The sequence below is a fragment of the Bactrocera oleae genome, chromosome 2, assembly GCF_042242935.1.
Source record: "Bactrocera oleae isolate idBacOlea1 chromosome 2, idBacOlea1, whole genome shotgun sequence".
Taxonomy (NCBI): domain Eukaryota; kingdom Metazoa; phylum Arthropoda; class Insecta; order Diptera; family Tephritidae; genus Bactrocera; species Bactrocera oleae.
In genome coordinates, this window is record NC_091536.1 from 24,954,903 (window position 1) to 24,978,474 (window position 23,572).

The following is a 23,572-nucleotide window of genomic DNA, read 5'->3' on the forward strand; positions in this document are numbered from 1 at the left end:
TCAACAATTCAAATTAAAAGGGCACGAGTCCAATATAGTGGTGTTAGGTAAAAGAGGTGCGAGCGCAGGCTTTAGTTGAGAAGTCAAGTCGATTCACGTGCGGATATCTAATTTATGCATCGGAGAATTAAATCCAGCTGCGACCGGAAGAACTGATTACACTCATAAAGAAACCAAAGCAAAAAGGGCAAAACAGTTTAAAAACACACACACATTTATGTTGCTGCTTAAAAAGAGGTGCGATACGAAATTTATCATCGCAAGCGTTCTTCAAATTAATTTTGGATTTTGGATTACACTACACTAAAATAACTTAAATGTTTACCTATTGGAGTAAAATCTATAAAAATTACTTCTAAGGGGCATTTGAGAGAAAGAAGCGATTTTGTCGACACGGCCGGTTGCTTCTTCAGTAAACTATAGCGATTATTTCTAGGGGCTGTTCTTCATCACTTTCTGTTCATTGTTTTTAGACTTCTCATGTCTTTCGAGCTTTTAAAAACTGTTTGCTAAAGCGTCGATTCACTGTTTAATTAGTCGAAATTAGTTGAGACCTCTGCTGATGCGTAACAGAAGCAAGAGTAGCTAATTCGCACAATTCACACATTTCTACGCACTTTCATATACACACTTTTAAATGTATTTAAGTATGGTAAGAGCGAATGACTTTTGTTTGTTGATTTGTAAACATAACAGTAAATCTACCGTATGTTTGTATTGTACTTCGGCTAAGCGAAACGCGATAGCCAGCTAACTTGGCGGAATTACAGTGTATCTTGTATCTTGCAAATGCTATTTGGGCGTTGCAAGCTTCCAAATTGCGGCAACAACAGTAGCAGCAACCATTAGTTGTGGCGCCGGCAATTATTGCTGTCGGCTGTGGTTTAAAAATAGAAATATATAGCAATCTTCATCTGGTGTGTGATATAAAGGATTTTCCAATTAGAGTGATATGATTTACACCAAAAACAAACAGACACTAATTGTTAAAGGAAAATCAAATGTTTTTTATTTAATGTCAAGTACTTGTATAATCGATACAATAGCACCTTCAATATTGACTTCTAAAGCTTGAAGAGAGTTTGGTTTATTGCTAAAGAACAATGACTTCAAATAACCCCACAAGAAGTAGTCTGAAAAAATTATGGATCATGACATATTAAAAATGGCCAAAACAACACTTAAAAATCTTATCATCCCTATTGGAAAACCCGATATATGTACATATATATATATATACATACATAGGTGTGTAGCGGTAGTAACTGTATTTAATTGCGAAAAAATCGAATCGTAAACGCAAATCGAACAGTGGAATTGCACCTGAAACTTGCCTTGCGGTTTTACGTTCAAATAACCAACAACAACAATTGTTAGCAATTCCTCGCTTGCAACAGAGGATTTTACTTAAACAAGCAATACAAATAAATATGAGTAAAGATATATGGCTGCGTTAGTTCGCAAACCCCGCAACTTTGCCGCCGAAATATCGCCGACCATTGTTGGAAACTTGTTCAGCTGCACACACACACACAGACTTGCCGGTTTATTCATAATTGCAGCTTCCTTTTTATGCATAAACGTTCACATGAACATGACGGAATTTTTTATATTTAGTTTTATCACTTCATTTAATTCGGTTTATTTTCAGCGGTAAATTTTGCAAGTTAATTGCTTGCACTTGCTTTTATGTATGAGTAGTGTTACTTAAATGCATGCGCAAAAAATAAACTAATACATACATACATATATCTAACTGTGTGTGGAAATATATCATTATACTTCTTAATTGTCGTCTCTCATGAAAGAAAACTGAAAAAATGGAAAATATAGTAATTTGTCACTTTTGTTTACTTCCTTTGTGGTTATTTCACTCCTGCGGTAAACTACAGATGTAAATACAAATGCAGTTATGTATGTATTTTTTAGTAGTTTTGTTTGTGTATTTTATTATTGTATTATTTATATACTTTTTATTTTCTCAACTTAGCTGTCATCCCTAAATTTCCGCGCTATTTAATTAGCATTTAGCAGGGGAGGCGGAAGAGTTCTTAGCGTTTTACATGCTATTACAGCTTTTTGCTTGGCTTGTCGTGCTTGTGACACGCAAATCGACAAACGAACACTCAAAGAGCACGCACGTATATAACATACATATGTACAATGAACCTATAGTATATATGTATGTATATGTATAAAAATAAGGCGACATTCTACAACAAACAATGCTTGAGAGCATCACTGCCCCAGGGTAGGGTATTCCTCTATCTTTATTTCGTTCAGACGTCGATACCTGCATTGGAACTACAAACTGAATAATAAGTTATGGCGGCCCGCCTATTTATTGCCGTAATGACAAATCGGCAAACTTTTTACTATTCTCATTCATAATAGTTTTAAATTTTTTGGTGTGATACGTATTAGTAATACATAGTTTAAAACTTTTTAATACATTTACAAGTAAACTCTTGCTTGTAATTTTTAACGTCTGATAATACGAAACTGATCAAATTGCAATAAATCCGGAAATAAATTTTACTTGGTGGATTGCTAACACTTTCTCTCTTTTGGATTCAGATTTCTTTAACTTACATAATGGCAGTGTGAATGATCTCATGTTATTCGGAACTATTCCTGAGATTAATATTATTTTCTCTTTTAGCACGAAATTGAAATCAACGCCAACCGGTTAACTTTAAATGCAATTGGAATTAACTCGAATATTACAAGACCAATACAACTTTATAACCACAAAAATGACTTATTCAGGAATCACATTGGCATTATACCAATGGGTAAATACTGAATGCATTAAAATAAAGATATCGCCATTGAGGTAATCATAGTTACAAAAACTAAAATCTCAAAATGTTTTGTAAATTGCTTATGATTGTCCAAAAAAAACATTATAGGTAGTAAATCATCTCATATACTGTTTCTGTCCAGAATTTTTTTCTCTTTTGTGAAGGTCATCCATGTCGATACAATTAGGTTATCGACTTGCATGAAATGTGTTAATTAAACACGACGCAATACTCGAATAATTGACTTAGCAAACCGAAAGCTGGTAAATTTTAATCATTCCTCTATAAATTTCCTAATCGAAATATTTAAAACGGGTTATGAAGATGCTTTATTAGCAATAATATAAACGATTTTCAATTAGCATTTAGCACATATACATGAAAAAATTTGCAAAAATATTTACATTTTCAAAACACACTAAAAAACGCCAGATTACGCGAAGTCTTCTACAGTTGTAAAACAGAAGAACAGCATAGTATGTTATACCTATGTATATCAAGATTGTAGGACTCGCCATAATATGGAATTAGATTCGGTATTATCAATTATTAGCAATTTCAAATTCTTTTTCTTTCGTCGTTGAAAAACTGCTTGCAATACTAGTATGTATTACTCACGGCCCTGCAGTGGCTAGCCAGCTTAAAGTGTAGCTTGAAATAAAACATGTGACTAAAAGTTGAGAGTCGGCTGCAGTAGGCATACGTATTTACATATATATATATAAGTGAACAATTAAAACTCAAAAGCTCAATCAATAGCTCATTAACTTTTTGTTTACGCTTTAAATGTGAAAACCCCGCTTGCGATTGCTCAAGCCATAATTATAACAACAGTTATTGTGTACTTGCACGAGTAACCGCAAGTGTTATCACTGACTTGAAATCACTGAGATGCGTTTCTAGTTAGCTGCCGAGCTGCTTTTATGTAAATCATATAACTTTGAATTTTGAACTTGCATTTTTTAAGAGAAACTCAGAGCTTACGCAGGTTCTGCATAGAATCTGTCAGCATTATAATTTACTATTTATTGAATTTTTTATTACACCCACATCACATAGCAATAATTCTTAACTTACGACATGATTTTAATTATTTTAATTTATTTATTATCAAACTGTACTTTTTGGTGCTGCACTCAGCGAGAAAAACCCATATACTAAGCATTTGCATTACCTACAACACAGCAGATGATATCTCATCACAACACATAATTTGTTGTTGTTTAACTTCGTTTTTTGTTTGCTGTTATTTTATCTCGAATTTTTTTTTTTAGGTAAACAAAATTCTTAATTGTTTTTATTGCATTTTATTTAATGTTCTCTGTTTACTATTGTTTTTGATTGTAATCACAGCAATTATACGTCTGCACTACACCAGAAAGTAAATTCAAATGAACTTTTATTTAAAGAGACTAACAGCGCGCTCCCCGCCTCTACCAACCCATCGACCATGCATATCACCCAAGTGTTGGCTCAACAGTTCTCACTCGAATTCATTTATATATGTACATATAAATGTACATTTATATACAGGCTCGCGTATGTAAGCTACAGAAAAATTCTTAGAAGGCTCAGAACAAGTATTGCTACAATCGCCGCTGCAAACTGGGAGCTATGGAAGCATCTCGCATTAGACAAATAGGTGCGATTATTATTGGTAATCAGATTTTTCTTTAACCTCGTAACTGTTTAGTAATCAACGTTTAGACCTCATTTAGCTTACCTTTAATCTGCCTTATGCAGCCACGGTGCTATAACAGTTTGAGATTGTAAAATAAGTTTGCCTCGTGTTATTCTAGGTAAATTATATATGAACAGACCTACATAAAGCATTCAGAATAGAAAATTGCATTGAAAAATTGAAGGCTCGTTCAATTTAAAAAAATAAGCTCTTGTTATTTTTTATTCTATTGTATTCTTTCAAATTACCTTATCTATCAACTACAAGTGTCTGCTAGTGCTGCGGAACATTACCTAGAAATACGTAGACACCGTAACATCAATACAATTTCATTTAATTAAAATTTACTGTTGTCAAGATTTCGAATGTTAAAAATTTTAGAACCAAATACCCGATAAAGGATATATAGTGATCGCAATCACTAATCACTAATCAATCATCATTAAGCACTGAAAGCTGTACGCAAATGAAACATCCACCAATGTGTTCGAAGCTATTTGTCTAAGTAAAAACAAAGCTCTGGAATTACTTAGAATTCGTGAAGACCGGTTTAGAGTTCACTAGTTGAGCAATAGAACGTATTAGCGCGTAATCCCAAACTATCAACGCTAAAGCTAAGATGATGTTCTTTCGTATGTATGTATGTATGTAGGCAATGAAATTGTAGGTGCAACGTGCAATGACTCAAAGTGAACACATATATATTCGAGACATTCTTCAACGACAGCAACAATGATTGAATAACCGATTACTGATTTTATGCAATTAATTGCAATTCGTCTGTTGTTTACATGGATGCACCTATGTTAGTGTTCGAGCGGCTTTTTTAGAGTGCCATTAAGATGACCTGTTATTCTTTTTTAACATAAGCAGTAGAGTGGAGAAATTGCCTTAAATGAAAAACTTCAGCAACAAAAAAATGCACACATACTCGCACAAGCGTAAGTACATACGTATGCCGCTCAGTTCGGGGTCTGGTGTATCAGCAATTCAATTATCCGCATTCGTTCGCTAAATAAACAGTGCGCAATATTTTTTTCAATTTCGCTTGTATTTAACATATTTCTTGCTTTGCGCCCAAATCGTAGGTCTCCATTTGTATACCTGCATGTGTACTCTATTTTCACCAAATTAGTTCAACGCTTGGCTAACCTCTAATGAGCGAATCATTTGAATTAATGTGGCTGAAATAATGGCGGCCGGCACATTTCAGCAATCATTTGCATTAAACACAAATCAAGCATTAAATAAATAAATATTAAACACACCGTCAATGAGAGCCATGACTTTCGTACCCCTAAACATGGAACAGTGCGACTTAACAAAACACACGCTTGGTGATAGGTGAAAAGAATATTGAAAAGGGTGTCGCTGGGAAAATCCTTACAAACAATTATTAGATCTTCATTGAAATGAAATGCAACTATATATATCTTATATATGTATGTTTGTTTGCACAAATTATTGCTGCTTGCGATTGAGGCGTCGGTTTAGTTATTTGAAACGAGCCAAGTACAAAGCTATTTTTTATCTTCTTAAAGACCTTTTCACAGTAACACCACTTTTAAATCTTCAATCGCTTATCGAATATGAGCCTACATACATATTTTATACATTCACCGTTTGGGGTCCTCAACCCACCACCCTCCATGTGGCAGCCACGCACTCCACTCAAGCCCGCCTATGACAGATCAACACTAATTGTTACCTGTACTCGATAACGAATAGCGAATATAAAATTATAGGCGGCTGCTGAGCTTTGAACAAATTGACTTTCATTGTTTGGTTAAGAATTATTGAAACACGACGAGCATAACCCATTAATTGCTGAGAGATAAGCAAAAAATGCGGAATTCAATAAGCAAATTGCATGTGTAAGTAAACTACAACAAAACGAAAACATATCATGAAGAAGTAATTGATTAACTACTCAAAACACGGTAAATGAATCTGCGACCAAATACGAACAAGTCCGAGTGCCGCCGCCGGCTGAAGAGGAAAACCACTTGAGGTTCATCAATGGTCAATTAAAAAGCATAGTAAAATATTAACAACCACAAAGCAAATTAGAAGATAAGAATCTTGGCAATTAAATTAATTACAATGTAAAAGTTGGTGTGTGTGTATTTAAGCAGGTTTTAATCGTTTTAAAAAAACAGCGAATCAATGTCTCAATTGTTTTTTTATGTACGATTTTTTGAGAATATTAAATAAATAAATTAAAATATAATAAATTCAGTTGACAAAAGAATCGCAATGGTGAGTTAAACTACGAGAAATGAGCCAAAAAAATATGAGTCTCATTGGATCGGGTGTGCTGTTTTCAATATCTCTTTGTAACCACACATATTTGTAGAATTACTATGTTACGGTATTCATATGTTTATCCAGATTTAGTTGCACATACGAAAGGACATTTTTTTCAAATTCATTTAACTTCAAAGCATTGATTTTGCTCGAATGCGTTTCTGAAAAGGATCGCCACATTATTAAAGGGTTATTGTAGCAAATAAAGATTTAATTATTCGATTCGAGCAAAAAATGTAAATTGATTTATGAGTCAATTGAACTTGTCACCAAAATAATTTACCCGAAAGTTATCGCATTAAACAAAACAAAACATTTCCCAGCGCAACGGCAACTTTAACCCTTTGCCAGCGAAAGTTCATATGCTAATCGGGTGGCATGTGTGTTTGTAGGGAGTGTATGGATGCATGAAGTAACAAACGGCGAGGTCGAAGCACCCAGTAAACGTACTGAGGTCAACTTGGTTCAAGCGTCTTCTTTTGTTCTGATTGTGTGATCTTATCCACATAAGTATAAGCAAACAATCTGGCTACCTTTGCAAGAACAACAACATACTACATCGTATTACAAAACCGTATTGAGCAAAGACGCAATATAATGAGAGCTTTAATTTCAAAGTAAACATTTTTTGTTTTTGTTGTTTTTGCTGGTGATTCTTGATTTTACGATGCGCAAGTCTTTATCTGTTCAAGATTTATATGTTCGATTAACCACATATCCGGTGATCTAATTAAAAGTATAAACTCATTAAATGATCATGCAGTCTCGTTTGAATTTTGATTACTCTAAAAGGAAAGCGAAATTAATGAGTTTCAAATCTGTGGCGCCGAATCAGTTTAATCGATATTTAAATGAGAAAGTTAAACGTATTTGCGATAGCATTATTTTGAAATTAACGCAATTTATTTAATTCCTCAATTAATTATTTAATTTTTCAATTAGTTTTTGACACGACACAACGGTGGCTTTACAGCAAATGCAATTTGCAGCCAATGAACCTCTGCGTGTTGACAGTTGAGATGCTGCAACAAGTTATACATACATACCTGCATTAACATACGTACATACATATATACATGTATGTATATACCTGTATTAACATACGTACATACATATATACATGTACGTATATACCTATGTCTAACTGCTTATGTGTATCTGGGCGCAGCGATCGGCAGAGGCGTAGTTCATGCAACAACGATTTTACATTAACCATCGAAAACATGAACCTCCGTGCTTAGGCGAGTCACACAATTCATAACAAGCTGAAGGTTATTTGCGGTAAACATATAAGTCCATTATGCGATTGTGACAAATCTACGAGTTATAAAATTAAGCCGCACAACATCACACACACACATACATGTATATTATTTAATTAGAAAACCGACTTATCTGAAACTTTCAGAGAGAAAATATTTTTACAAAACGAGATTAAGGTAAGTAATGATGGCTGTCACAGAGGTACACGGATTTTATGCTTCAATCACATTCATTTCATGACACGCATAATAATAAGATAATATTTTTTCTTATAACCCAAATTATTTCCAAAATTTTTACTCTTGCAGAAAGATATACGACCTCATTAAGGTCGCGGCTTTGCAACACCTCAATTATTGTTGTGTTAAGCAATCGAAAACTGTTTCATTGTTTGCCCATCGGAACGTTAATAAAATATTATATTTCATTAAATATTAAAAATATTCAAATAATTATTCGGTCAAGTGTCATCACTGTTCGTACCGTTTTGTGGAAGCCAGTGCCAAAATAATACTCGCTAACATAAAAAATGCATATAAGTATTGAGATGTTTTAAAACTAGACGACATCCACAGTGAAAAGTACTCGGTAATTGTAGTAAAACTTTAAACAACCGCAGCCAACCTGTCTCAACACAAAGGCTTGCGATTTGGCAGTCTAGCACCTAAATACATAGACAAGGATGAATTTCAGTTTAATAAATGACAGAAGCGAATATAAAGCTCTATTTAACGCTTCACTTTAATCATTTTTGTCACGCCTCCTTGTTATTACTATTCTACACATATTCAAGGTACCAATTAAATATGATAACATTCAGTTCCGATTTACATGGCGGAAAAGCGCATATATACACTAATTAATATCATTGTAAAACTATTTTGGGTATTTCGCGCACGTTCTTTTCGCCACACTCGTCTGCGTTTGGACGACATTCAACCGAAACCGATGAAAATTGAATATTTAAACGCATATGGAAATTGTTAATGCGTCAAAGGAATCGTGAAGAATCGCGATTCTATAAACGTGTCTATAAATCTTCTTGTTAATACAAAGGAAATATCGATTTACGAGGTCATAAAATGCCAATAATCAGCGCATAGATAAATAAATAAAAAGTGCATTTCAAGAATGCAATTCAAAATGTACATATATTAATTTTTATGCATTGGTTTATTACAACTATTCATTTTTGGCAAAACGAAAATTGGCGTAGAAATTTTCAACAATTTTTTTTTCCTAAATTAATTGTTTTTGCTAGAACTTTTCGCGTTTAAATAAAAACTATAAAAGATTACATATATATTGTAAGAAAGTGAAATATTACAAGTAAAGCGCAAAAACTTTTTGCTTAACGCTCGTTTGCATGTCAGTTAGTTAACTAATTAAAAATTGTAGTTTTACAAGTAAAAAAGCAGCAAGTACTTGACAGTCACGAGCTCTTATTTAAGTAGCCAAATTGGAAAAAATGACAGCTTTTTAATAACTAAGCGTTTGCTAAGCTTACTTTTTAATTTATGACCGCAACCGCCTGAGATTCCGTTTATCTGCTACATAAGCGTTTATCATGCTGTTATGGTCGAATTCTAACAATGCAACAGTTGGCTGCAGGGTTGCATTCGCCGATTCGAATCGGTTGAATAGACACGAAGCTTAATACTACATATATAAATAACTATAAGACAGTGCTGAAACTTTTCACTGCAACTCTTGCTCGAGTATAGTAGTATACAGTTAGGTTAAGAGTTGTCTTTACATATTGTATAATAATAATAATGTATAACAAAACAACTAACACAACTAAAATTGTATTTTTCTGTTCATATTCCTGTACTCTTTCGCCCTTAATATTTTATCATTTCATGTTTTTATGTATTTTCGTATTGTTTCCCCACTATGTCCTTAGCCTTAGGCACAATTTTTCTGTGATGTCAACTGTAAGTCGCATGCTTGCGAAACTTTCTCACTTTACACAAAGTCGACTCGATGCTCATAAGCCTACGCATGCGTAGGTTGTGTCGGCGTCTACCAATCTCTGAATTTCGGTAGTGATCTCGGTGATTACTCAAGTTGCACGCGACACTAACAAACACATACTCTCTGGCTCAGCTATGTGACCGGTCATTAAAGCAACAGACAACAATATTAAACAATACTTTTTATTACATAGTGCAACAACAACAGCAGTTTAAGAAATTATTATGATTTTTTTTTAAATAAAAATTGTGAAAAAATTACCAACAACAAGTTGAAAACAGTTTTAATTACTGTTGCACAAAATTAATTGTAAACAAAGCAAGGAGAGGAAGCAGTTCGCTAAGTTAATGAAACAGGGGCCGCGGTAAGTTACTAATAAACTGACTGCCCGACTAACTAAGTGATGTGATCATTAGCTCGCTGACAAATTTGAAATGAGTTTTCGCTGCATTTTGTATTTATTTGTTATGTAAATAGTTGAGACACAGGGAAGGCACTGGAAATTTTGCGATTTGAATATCAACTTTTATTTTAATATTTTAAGTTTATATATTATATACAATATATACATATTTGTTATTTTATGGCTTATGGAAGGGCTAACAAAGTAAATGAGGAGGTATGATGAACAAATTTATCGTATAACATTTTAATGAAAAATTGTAAAACTTATTTATAATTGAACTTGCCATTAAATATGATTACGATAAGTTTTAATGTTTTTGGAGTATATTAACTTTTTTACCGCCAGCTCTAACTAATATATAATAGAGCAGTAAAACACCCACGGGCATTAAAATAATAACCACTTTTCACACAATTTTCCACCACAATAAATTAGTGTCACCTACTTGCGTCTAACTGTGGGGCCTCCACATCTATAAATATATATATATATGTGTGTGTGTATTATATGTAAAAAGTCTAAATTTGTGTATTAACCGCACTCATACATGCACGCTTACTGTACCTTTTTTGCATTCAAATATTTTAATTTCCCACTTAAATGTGACACTTTAGCTTCTGACAGGAAACAGCTTCAACAGTTAATAAAAACAGCAACAACAACGTCGAAACTCTCTAACGGTCCTAAACAAAGAATTAAAACAATTTTCTGTGCCTTTTAAGCAGGAAGGAACTTGTTGCCGCCACCTAGGTGCTGCACTCAGCCTCGCTGCGGTGGTTTATTTATTTAATTCAGCATTTACCTTTGCATTCGCAAACGAATGAAATACTCACGAACGGATGTGAAGCACAAATGAGCGAAATCTAATAAAAAAAAATAAATATATTTAACGCGCTCATTGCCACCTGACTGGATTTTTCTTGACTTTATATGCTGTTATATTATTATAGTTGTTGTTGTCGTTGACTGCCTGTTACAGGATGTTGCCGCCTAACCGATTTTGGCAGCCTTGTTACGGAGGTCACACAGCCCAGCTAAGCTTTCAAATATACTGGCAGTGAATAGTCCTGACGCTTGCCATTTATGGCTAAATCGTTTTTAGTGTAATTGAATGATTTTTATTGCCGACGCTTGTTCGATTCGTGGCTTATTTTTCAATATATACGTTCACTTTTGTTAACAGTTCTGTGTGCTTCTCACTCTCCCAATAAGAATTTTTTTGAGTTTGAACAAAATGGAATGTTGTAATCATCTACCATTTACCACAGAACGAAATATTCCAAGAAATTGTGAATTCCATGAAAAAGCTGGTACAGGCTCTTGTCATATATACTGAGTCTGAGGCACCTTCAGATGCCTTCAAACTAAAATACTTAACAGTTCTAAGGCATTCTTGTGTTAATTCGTAAATATGATATATATATATTATATTAGTGCAAGAACTAGATAAAAAAAATTGTTTTTTTACAAGATAAAAAATAATCACACACAGTCTTATGATCGGTGATATCATATCATCTACCACCAGTAGAACCAAATGCCATTTAATTCAGTTTAGTTACATCCATACTCCTATTTGTGTATGTATGTATGTGTGAAATTTAATGTGAAAAACCAACGAGTATAACAGTTAACATGCATGTCAACAATTAACTGCAACCAATTGCCGTTGCTAATTGTTTTCTTTAATGTGCTGTTGTTTTAGATTTATGAGCAAATATTTGAGAATTACCACCGGGTCAAAAAGTTAGTTACAGGTACCTATCAACTGCCAGATGAATTAGAGGGTACATTGATAACGAATACAAACGTATTGTAATGAAAAAAATTAAATTAAATAAAGTATAAAGTTGGAAATAAACCGTAAACCACAATACGTGTCACGAATGGAAGCCCTAGTGCGTATGAGTAACCTTCGATAGCCAAAGCGACTAACCGATATGTAAAAGCGTCGTATTAGCTTTATGCGCGGTATGTCAACAACCATATGGACGTATGTAATGATGCATTCCAGACTGTACTTAGTCGGTTGCTGCAACTTCTTGAATATTTTTCATATATTCAGTGTGTTAAAAGTGTGCTCTAGTACCATACAAAATTTGTCCAATTAACATTTGCAAATTAATATTATGCGGCCGTTGCTAATTTTTTTTATGAAAGTACTGTTTCTATTAAAAAATATTTCTAGTAAAAATGTGTTAATATAGTATGCTTATGTTTTCACCAATATACACTATGTAAATATTTGTGTCTGCTTATCTACATATTAAATATTTAAAATTCTTAAGTTTTTATGCGTTCCAGATGATTTTAATGAACATTGAAGCTGTTCATTTTAGTCACATCGTTTGTTTAGCAGTTTGTTTATTTGGCATTTTTGTGAAAGTAGAAGAGGTTAAAATATATTATGACTAAAAAAGGTGAGAGACCGCGTTTTCCGTACGCAACGTTTTAGAATTATTATTTACTTAGAAACCAATTTGTGAACAAGTGAAGTAATGGCGCCAACAGTTGAAGCTCGTACCAACATCTGCTAAATATTATTATTATTTTATAGTAACGTCATCATCATTTTATTTATGGAAATAATAATGATCAATTAAACCAAAATTTTGGCATAGAAGGTAAACAAACTTTTTTACCAAAAATTAAGTGAATTAAATGATTAATTATTATGTTAACAAACAATGCTTTCAGCATTTGAGATGTGCCTGAAATCGCCGAGGAGCTCACGCAAACGCAGAGAATAGTAGTTTTGGTTACCGAACCATTTTTCTCTCTGATTAAGTAAACGATTTATTTAAATTATTGTTGTAATTTAGTATTATTTAATTAATGTGTCTACAAGAAGCACAAAAGTTTGTTATTTGTGATTTAACTGCCTATAAACATAACTTATACCTGAAAAACTGTTGAAATAAAGCTACAGCAAAAGCTCGAAACAAACTAAATATTGCAACATTTATGTGCGTGTGTAAGAGCATGAATATAAAGAAGCTACGACAAACAATGCAATCCATTTCCGAAGAACAATACCCACGGCAAGGTTTTTGAACCTTGTTCCAAAGGCTGAAACGTGTTTACTAAGAATGTTACTTACACACATCAAAATCACCTCGTACGAATATACAGCAGTTCAGAAATGTATACCCTTCACATTTTTAAAAAATATCACAAAATTAATTGCATTGCCTCAGCGTCGTCGAATATTGATTCCATTTTCAGTTTTAATTATAGAAAGGTATGAAATTGTATAAGTAAATCATTTCAACAAAAAAGCCTTCAAGTTGATAAAAATTATTTTAAAAAAATTTGAATTTCTAAACATGTACAATAAGTATAGTTTTCAAAATATAATATATAAATAATAATAAATAAAACACTACTAAATGACTCTTCCACTGATTTTTAAATATTTTACTTACAACCAACGATCGGGGTATAATATTTAAGACCGTCGATTTCAAAGTACTGCGTTTAAGATTGTGTATCACAACTGTTGCCGTTTGTTTTCACGATCGTTGCGATGATTCAGGCAGTTCTTGTTATGATCATTGTTATTGAAACAGAGATGTGGTAGCAATGGCGGGTGTGTGAATATGTGTGTGCGTGCTTGTTACGTGCTGCAATTCAAATGTCACCAATTTGGCAACGGCTCTTGCGTAATTGTGTAATGACAATAAAAACAAAAAACAAAAACCATATAACTCCCACAACACGAAAGGAAAAATGTGAAATGTTAAATAAAAAATTAATTTAAAAAACACAATGGGCATTAAAACCTCAACGATCGCATAAATCAACGGCCAAATCATTAAAAAGCTAACCAATGTCTTCGCCGATCACACCGAGGCTTTGCCGCGATCATTGATCTCCTCGTTACAATTAATACGAGCATATTCGACATTTTTATAACCATTTCGCCACTTTGTTTTGCACCGATCTTAACAACTGTGGGTTATGGCAAGTGATTTGAAAGTATTTTAGCCAGTAAGGTTATAGACAAACCACAAAAAGTCTAGAAGACACATTTCGGAGTAACAAATCAGTGAAATGTGACATCGAAAAATCATCACAAAAAGGAAAGCAATCCTCAATTGGCATTCATACAACGAGGAAGACGAGTTGTATTTGGCTTATATGTAAAATCGGGTATATGTGTGCGAGTGTGAAAAATTGACAGCTGACAGGAATTTGTAGTATTCGACTGCCGCGCATGTCCAGCTGATTTCTCGTGTCACTCACACACACCTCTTAAAGGCTTTGCGGCTGAGTGAGTTTATACATTTCGAGTTAATCTATATTTAGCGCCTTCGTAGAGCCATTTCTTTCAATTGCACATTCATTGCTTGTAAACAATTTCCGCACGTTTTCAACGCACGCTCACACATCACATGCAGTTTTTAAGCGAGTGGTTGAACAGCTGAATAACTCACTCTAAGATCGCTTGATGGTCGGCCGACGGTATGTGCTGTTGACGCATCGTCTGGCTGGATTTTGCCGCTAATTATTATTCAATCAACGGTCAACACGCGACTTGGCGCTTTCTTTTAATTTTACATTCCATAATTTGCCACCAAATACACTAGCTGTATTGCTAGCGGATTGCCTGTTAAGCATTGCTACAATTACAGCTATTTTACTACAATATATTTATATATTCGTATTGTAGCTCGTTTGCTAGTCCGTTTTCGGATTTGTTAAATCTTTTTTGGAAATCGAATGAGAAAGTGCCTTATTTGAATAATTACATTGCACTATTTGTAGGATGCGTGCAAATTCATTTACATATATGTATTCAAATTCAAATGATCACACATTGCAGCCTTATCTAAACGTAAACTATACTTGGCTAACGATATAAGCAAAATACAAACAGAAATACATATAGAAAGCACTTAAAAAGTCATTATATGTATTTCAACGACTGCATTCTGACTAACCACTTTTAGATAAGCTAATTTCCATTTGTTGTACACATACTTATATACGTACATATATATACCTAAAAACTACCTGATAAAAATGTATTCTCAAAAGCGAAAAGGTATTGAGCGTAATTCTATTAGAATTTTTAGATCCGACAAATGAAATTTATACAACTCAAGTTATTTGCTATTTGATATGTTTCAAAACAAAAAGTGAATAAGTTTGAATTATAAAAAATAAAAATTGATTTTCTTTGTGCAATTGTCCATTTCAACAGCTGCCAAATTTTTATCAATTAAATATTAAATGTGCATTGCTTAAGTTAACTGTTTTTTACATTCGAAAAAAGAATGGAAAAGAATTTTCCATTCATCATGTATTTAAACATTTATTGTGTTGTATTGTTCGCGCATTTTATAGATAATAATTAAAAAATATATATATATATTATATACCGTACTCGTTTACATTTTTATATTTTGGAATACGGTATAATTTTCAGTATTTAAAGTGCTATATTTCATTCGTAGATTAATTTTTTCTTAATTTATATTATTTATGTACTACTTTCCAAACCCAATCCTCACTTCATTAAGAATATGGCGTCAAATACAGTGAACTAACGAATTATGAAAATATAAGGAATAGCTTAATTTAATTTGCATTACAAACATATTTACTTATTATAAAAAAGGTTACTGCGCAGCTCAAGACTGATTGGGATTTAAAAGAACGCCATCAAGACTTGAATATTACACACCCTAATATTTGAACCTGACGGATTTCATCGGCCTTCACATCAATTTTTTCTTATCATTCTGCCCTAATTTGCGTTGCGTTTGCAAAATAAATTCAATTATTTAAGAAATATATAAAAAGCCAACACTTTTGCAATTAAAACACGCTTAAAACACGCATATGGAAAAGCGGCGCGCACATCATAAATCATAGAAACAACGAATACTAAACATCGGCAAGTCGATTGCAGTCGGGTTTTTTTATGTCAGCGCAATTCAATGTCACGCCAGCCGAAATGTAACTGTGTCGACCATTTGCGCGCATTGTGGCTTAATTGGCGGCTGGCGGTTAGCTGGTGGCTTGGCTAGTGCCAAATAGGTACATACATACATGTCGACAAGAAGTGAGCCGTACACAAACACACATACTAGTGTGTCCTCGCATTAAAGTCATGCAATGTCAACCCGCATGTGTAATAGTCGTAGGCGCATATGTATGCCGTCGTGGTTGTGCGGCAAGCGAGTTGCTAAATAACCGAAAATTTCTTGACAGTAAAAATATTGGCGCGAACACCAATTGTGGGTATTCCTTCAACGGTGAAAGGAATTGACACGCACATGGCGCAGCCATGAACACATGTGTGTGCATAAGTGTCCAGACGAAATGGCGCGTGTCGCGCATTTTCTTCGATTTCTTTAACTACATACATATGCATTTAATGTTTTATTTTGCTATTTTTTCCTTTGTTTTCTATTGTTTTGCTTTGCAATTGGCATGCAAATTCACACTGCGATGGTAGTTCTTGAATGAGCAGGCGCCTTGAAGCGACAACTGTTGCTGCAGCAAAGCAAAAAAGCGGGCAGCGGTTAACCGTGTGTTGAAGGGCCAAAGGCGCTAGGCACTACAAAAACCATATTAAATGCAAGACCAACACACAAAAAACGAAAGCAACAACAATTGCGGCGAAAATGTATGTCACTTGCCATATTCGATTCTACCGCAACTTGTTGTGCTGCTTGTAATTTGCGGTTTCTTAACTCAAAAACCTTCAAATAAGGTGGGCGAACTTCGGTGGGGTCCATAAGGTGAATACTCTGCGCTTGTTTGGGTAATATACAGATGTATATATCTATTCCATAATTTAGAATTAAAAGCTGTTATGTTTCAAAACCAAGCGAAGTAACGGCAACGCCCACAGGATCCTACTTGTGAATCGCATAACAAAGCAAAGTTGGTTTTTAGCACACTGGTGTAAAAATACCATGAAGTCGTAAAATATATTTAACCCTTTGATCAGCGCAAAAACAATTCAAATCTTGCAGTGTCACTTTTGAAAGAGCACATCTTTAGTTGACCCTGATACCCAAATAGCCAACTTAAGCAATTTTGTGCCTGAATTTTGATGTTGACTCAGTTCCGTTTATCTTTCAACTACATACATATATGATAACTTCATCAGGCTGTATGTGCCCTCTGCTATTGGCCTGAGAAATAATACGAGCCCACGGACGCTAGGTAAACACAAATATATTAATAACATAATTATATAGCGGAATGGGAAATGTTGGAGTCTTGAATTGTTTTTAAGATTTTTTCGAAGACGTCATTTATTATTACACTCGAATAGCTGATACTTTGAGCATAAAATGCTTAACAACACCACAATCAAAAAAGAATTGTCTTTTCGAAAGCGAAACGTGTCACCTTATGATAGATCTTTTCGTTTCACTCTTGTTTTTTTTTTATTATTTTTGATAAAAAATTAACCTTCGTGTAAATGCAAACATTAACATGAAAGTTCTCGTTTTTTGTTTACGAATGATCTCAGACAAAAGAATCAGACACAAAAATTAAATAAAAAACCCAAACAAGAGAAAATATAAATGCATTCAAGAAAATAGTAAGATACACTTGAACTTCAAAATGATGCAATTCGAAATTTTACAAAAGCAAAGACAAGGCAAAGAGCGAAAAGAGCATAAGAATTAATATATAGTATATGTGTAAATTTATTCTTAGACGAGGAACGTGTGGTAGCAAATTAAAGAAAATTGCTTTCGAAAAAAATGATTAAAAATGCAAAATTTCCATGTAGGTTTATAGAGGAGTTATATACGAGTCTTTCGAATTAATGCATGGCCTATAAAATTTTAAAAACATGTTTTTTCTCGATTTTAAGCAATTTCTTTTAAATATTAGTAAGCAGAGATACGAATAAAAAAACACGTAAAATCTCTAAACAAGACACATGCAAGCAGACAAAGACACAATTGATAATTAAAATGAAACAAGTCAAAAGGGGTTTCGGTTTTTTGCTAAAAGTTTAGAATATAACGGTTTTTATAACAATTTTGTTTTGAATCGCCGGCAAAACTGAACAAATAATTTGCAAAAAATATTATATTTAGCTCCGGTTATTTAATTTAAGCCTCTATATCTCTAAATTAGGGCTCTTAAGATTATTCGAATAACCCGAAAACAGATTATTCGAATATCCGGCTTGTAACCGTTCGTATGAATACTAACCGAATAATTATATTCGAATGGTCATAACATTGCAACTATTCAAATAGTTGCTCTGCTGCGAGTATTTGAATATATGAAAATTATTTAAAACCCAAGCAGCCTTTGATTTGTACACAAAATTTTGAATGCTTCACTTTTTTCCAATAAAAATAAGAAAACTTACTATTCGAATAGTCGACAACGAACGGTTTACCGGATAGTCGAAAATGAGCAGTTAATCGAATAGTCGACGATTTACCACTATTCGGATACTGCAAACCGAATATTATTATTCGAATAATGCCCTATCCGGTTAGTCGATTAGTCGAATACCAAGAGCTCTACTCTAAATATTTCGCTAACCGGTTTTGCCGTTTATGTAACAAAAAATTAATCAACATATTTATATTGAAAAGTACAAAAAATATTAAATTTCTATTTTCACATTTCTCTAGTCTAATTTATATCGTCTAAATAAAAAATACAATGACTAATTAATTTTTTGTTACATATTTTTGAACAAATTAACTAATACATAAAATAAATTTTTTTTTTTTGAAATGTGGAAATTTTCCGTTACAACATATGGTATAAAATATGAATGTGAAAATATGTATACATTTTCGAATATTTTCTTCGTGCATTTTGATCACTTTTGTTTGATCCTGCCATTTGACACTTATTTTCTATTGTTTTACCGTTAGTTGTGCTTTTCACCTTTTTGTTTTCCATTATTCTTGCATGCAAAGTCATTGAGACATAACCTCGACCTGTGACTTATCGAACAGACACAATTAACCACTTGACCAATATTTGCTTATTGAATTTTGTTGATATTTTCTCTTACATAACACGAAAAATAGACTACAAATTGTTCATGTGTGGCCGAAACTTTTAATAAAAGAGATATGTAAAAATTACTTAGTCCTACAAAATGAGGTATAAGAAAGTAGGGGTGCTTAGGGAATAGATGAATTTCGCGGCTAAACATTATCTTCGCTTTCAAATTACTACAAGTATAAGCCATATACAGCTTGTGTGAAATAAAAATCTGCAAACATTCCGTTACCTGTTAGTTTACATTGTATATGTAAATAAATTGTAATAAAAGTCGAAAAGGAAACCAAAAAGTGGAATTAAATCAGTTTCACCTATTCATGAACAGTCGTCGCGCCAGATCCATAAATGCCATACATGCGTCCACCAAACACAGCATAGGCTGACAAACCAAGCCACCAAACGGCGTGATTAGCACCAGGGCGACGTTGCATTGACGCACTTGTAGATATGACACAAAAAGAAGAAAGAAATGAAAAGTTAAATAAAAAATACTTAACAAAAACGAAACGAACAGCGAAAGGGGAATTATGTGAAAGAGGTGCAAATGAATATCAAGTACCGTGATTCCAGTTCCATAAATTTTGTGATTTAGTGATCGCCCATGATCAGCAGTAAATAACATGTTAGAAAGTGGTTTGGGTGAGAGCGCCGAATCGGCCGTGACAGTGGCACTAGGAAATTATTGAATAAAGTATTTGTGATCCAAAACCAACATGACTAAATCAAATGTAAGCAGAAAATAGAAACGCAAAAAATAGAAATAACATTGTTTGGGTAACCAAAAACCCTCAGCCGACAAAAGCGTGCATTGTTTAGTTTGCTTTTTTGATCAACTTTACTTTGGTTTTTCAATATACCAAAAATGCTGTCTCAAGCTGAAAATTTATTACGTAAATATTGAGGACAGATCGCTTTAGTGTTACGCGCTTATCTATGTATCCATTTAACTAAACACGAGCTTTTATGTGTATTTCTTGAAGCGATGGCAACTAAAAGCCATCAGATGCAAAGGAAAATAAAAGAAAAGTCAAAACAACAAAAAACTTGTACATTGAACTCGATAAATTGCTACCAGAAAACAGCTGCTCCAAAACCTGATAGTTCGTTCTATAGCCTAACCGTCAAGAGATATTTTATTGCGTTGACGATCGCCAAAGATCAACACGACAACCGTATTGGTTATTGTTGTACGCGATTAATGATGTTGCCATCACAATTAGAATTATAAACTGGTTTACTTTATAGTTTAAAGCTTCTTCTGCTGCCTACAAAAGCAATAAATAAACGTATTATTTAGCTGAGAGCTGTGAAATAGATGCTGACTCAACTCAAAAGAGTTTTCTTTGATAGGAAAGCTTCATAAAAGTGCTGAAGCTTCTTATAGCAAATTTCCCTAACATTTAGCGTTAATCTGTAAGCGATTCCTTTTTGAATAATGCATACTTTGATAAATAGCTAATTATTTTGATAAATCAATATTAGTTTAATGAAAATCCGTTTAAACTTTCTTGGCCAACTGTTTTTTTTCCTTTATTTATTTTTGATCTTTATTATGGCGACTCAAAAAAAAAGTAATTTTAAAAACGGAAAGTACATGTGCAATACATAATTTTTTTTAATTTGGGCAAACAAACCAATAATATTTCATTTGTATATTTTATAAAATTTTCGAAGCTAACAGTTTTTTCATAACTTAAAAGATCGCTCAAGATAAAACCAAATACGGTCGGTTAGCTATTTAACATTTTTCTACAAATTTTTCTGACGTATATACATATGTATTTGGATTGCATAATTTTATTCCAAATATTAAGTTCACTGAATTAATCACCATTTTCTCTTTAATGTGATAAAATAGAGTAAATATTTAAAGAAAATATAAAAATTACATGCATGAATATATTTTAAAAATCTGTCATTCACAGTTTTATTCAAAACCACAAGAAAAGTGAATCATAGTGTTTGAGTGGCCTGTAGAGCTTTATGTGTGATAACGAGTATGAAATTCAAACTGACAAATTCGCTGAATTTGCTCATTTAATAACCCATATATAAAAATATATGATTTTCGTTTTCGTGAGTGTGAATAAAAGTTGGCACTGAATATTTCTCCAAAATGTCAACTGCATGTTTTGAATAACTTCAACAAGTTTTACTAAATTGAGATGAGTGCTTAGCTGCTCGGCACCAGATTTTCAACTGATATACTGTATACAACATATATGTAAGAAATCGAGGCATAGGCCGATGTTGTAAGGTGACGAAGTGTCAGCAACAAAGAGTTATTTGCATAAATTGTATTTAAGTTTGCATATTTCTGATGTTGCTTCAAAGCAAATACAAACTGTCGTAAAAGCAGATCATTTGCATCTAACATCTGCCAGGAAAACTGAGAACTGGTCAAGAGGCTTGCGAATATGTACATGTCATACGTATAAAATTCTAAGCATGTTTGGCTTCAAAAATGTGAACTCGAAATGACAATGGTAATAATTCTGTAATTCCATTATTTATGTACTAGGTCTGTATTTAAAATTTAGTTTTAATCGCCATACTTCATGCTGAACTACTTTATATTCAGATATTTCTCAGCCGCCTGAAAGAAGATTGTTGATCCCTTTGTGGGGTTTTTCTTTCTTATTTTGTTGTAAGAAAAATCTGACGAAAATTTAAAGTAAAAAATTTCCGTTGAGTTCTGCAGTTTGCATAATGCCGTCTACCACGTAAGTGTGAGTACTTCTTTTGGTTTTGCAACCGATTTCTCTCGCGTGAGCTCTTGGCATTTAGCGCTGAACGTGTTTAGGTTTTTCTTGTTTAATTACAAATTTATTTCATTAAAGACGTTTTGTTTTCACTTTTAAACCTTGAACTTATTTTGATTTCGCTGTCTTTTTTTCGTTTTTCTCAGCGAGAACTATAAAAAAAACAATAAGTGGCGGTTTAAAAAAACCAAAGCCAGCAAAATTACTTAATATTTGCTCAAGTCATATGGCGCGTTGAGTAATTTCAAACTTTTGCGTATACGCGCGGTCAAAGCAAAGAAGATGTAATTGCCCAGGTATTTGTTGTATGCATGTACTTACATACGTATCCAAATATAATATATATATACATATGTATGTATGTATGTATGCATATAGGCACATATAACGTATTTAATAGATTTTTAACAGCTAAATTGCAGATCAAAGACTTACTTGATAACGGTCTGCATGGTTGTTCGCTTATGAGTTGCGGTCGAACGCTGGCTTCAAATGCAATGCGCCAAAAATATTAAATAATTTTGTAGAATTTTTTAGCGCAAAACTGAAAAAGACATGAATTATTTTTTCGACATTCGATTTATTCGCAAGACATAAATTATTAATTAAATTAATGAATATAAAGTAACGCCCAACCGCTCTTTTTTAGATATTACTGCTGCTGTTATTTTTTGATTAACTTGGTTTTTATAAGACTTGATTTTTCACATTTTTAGTTTAAGGCAAGATTTGAAATTCGCTTCCGCATGCACTTCTCGCAAAATCCGTCGCTTACGCTTTCTTATCAGTTACTCGCCTTTCAGCGCCGAAATTTTTCTAAGCAAATTCTTTTATTGATTTTCAAATAAGTTTGGTAAAATTTCGAACTTTTCAATAGCAACGCGCGCATATGCACACCTCCACATACAAGCGCGAACAGTAACACACGTCAATTAACGAACTGACGAAGCGACAATGACTAGCAGTTCAATATCAAATATGTTAGCAAGTTGTTTAAAACAAGTACCTAGGTATTAACGGTAAACGACAACCGTTCGACAACACTGGCTGCGATCAACTGAAGTTGGTGCGACAATCAAGCAACGGTTTTATATGCGAATTTCACACACGAATGTTAAGAGCAAATACACCAACAACAATAGCATTATATTGCTTCAACAGCAACAGCAGTAGTAGCACCAGCAACAAGAATCGTCGTCAGCAAGTAGTGCTTTGGCCAACAGCAACAACAACAACTACACTGACATCAGGCCGTCAGCGTCTAATCCAATGGAGGCATCGGCCCCACAACCATATAAACGAACGCAAGCATCTTGCTTGTGCGGGCACGCATATGTACGAGTATACTATATGTTTGTTT

The 23,572-nt window shown here is 33.4% G+C and overlaps 1 protein-coding gene across 4 annotated transcripts in view; it reads right to left on the bottom strand.

Moving 5' to 3' along the window:
• The window catches only part of Nep2 (Neprilysin 2), a 29,700-nt gene extending 6,332 nt beyond the window's left edge, over nt 1-23,368 (bottom strand). The window contains exons 1-2 of one of the 4 annotated variants that reach the window (XM_014235678.3): nt 23,219-23,368; nt 22,648-22,756 (exon numbers count right to left, since the gene is read on the bottom strand). In XM_014235678.3, the coding sequence (XP_014091153.2) occupies nt 22,648-22,664 (17 nt within the window). In that variant the 5' untranslated portion in view covers nt 22,665-22,756; nt 23,219-23,368. Of the gene's footprint in view, nt 1-3,881; nt 3,946-3,978; nt 4,148-22,647; nt 22,757-23,218 lie in introns of those variants that run through there. The other 3 variants (XM_014235677.3, XM_014235680.3, XM_014235679.3) reach the window with 3 other exon arrangements.
• Nucleotides 23,369-23,572: the final 204 nt, after the last annotated feature.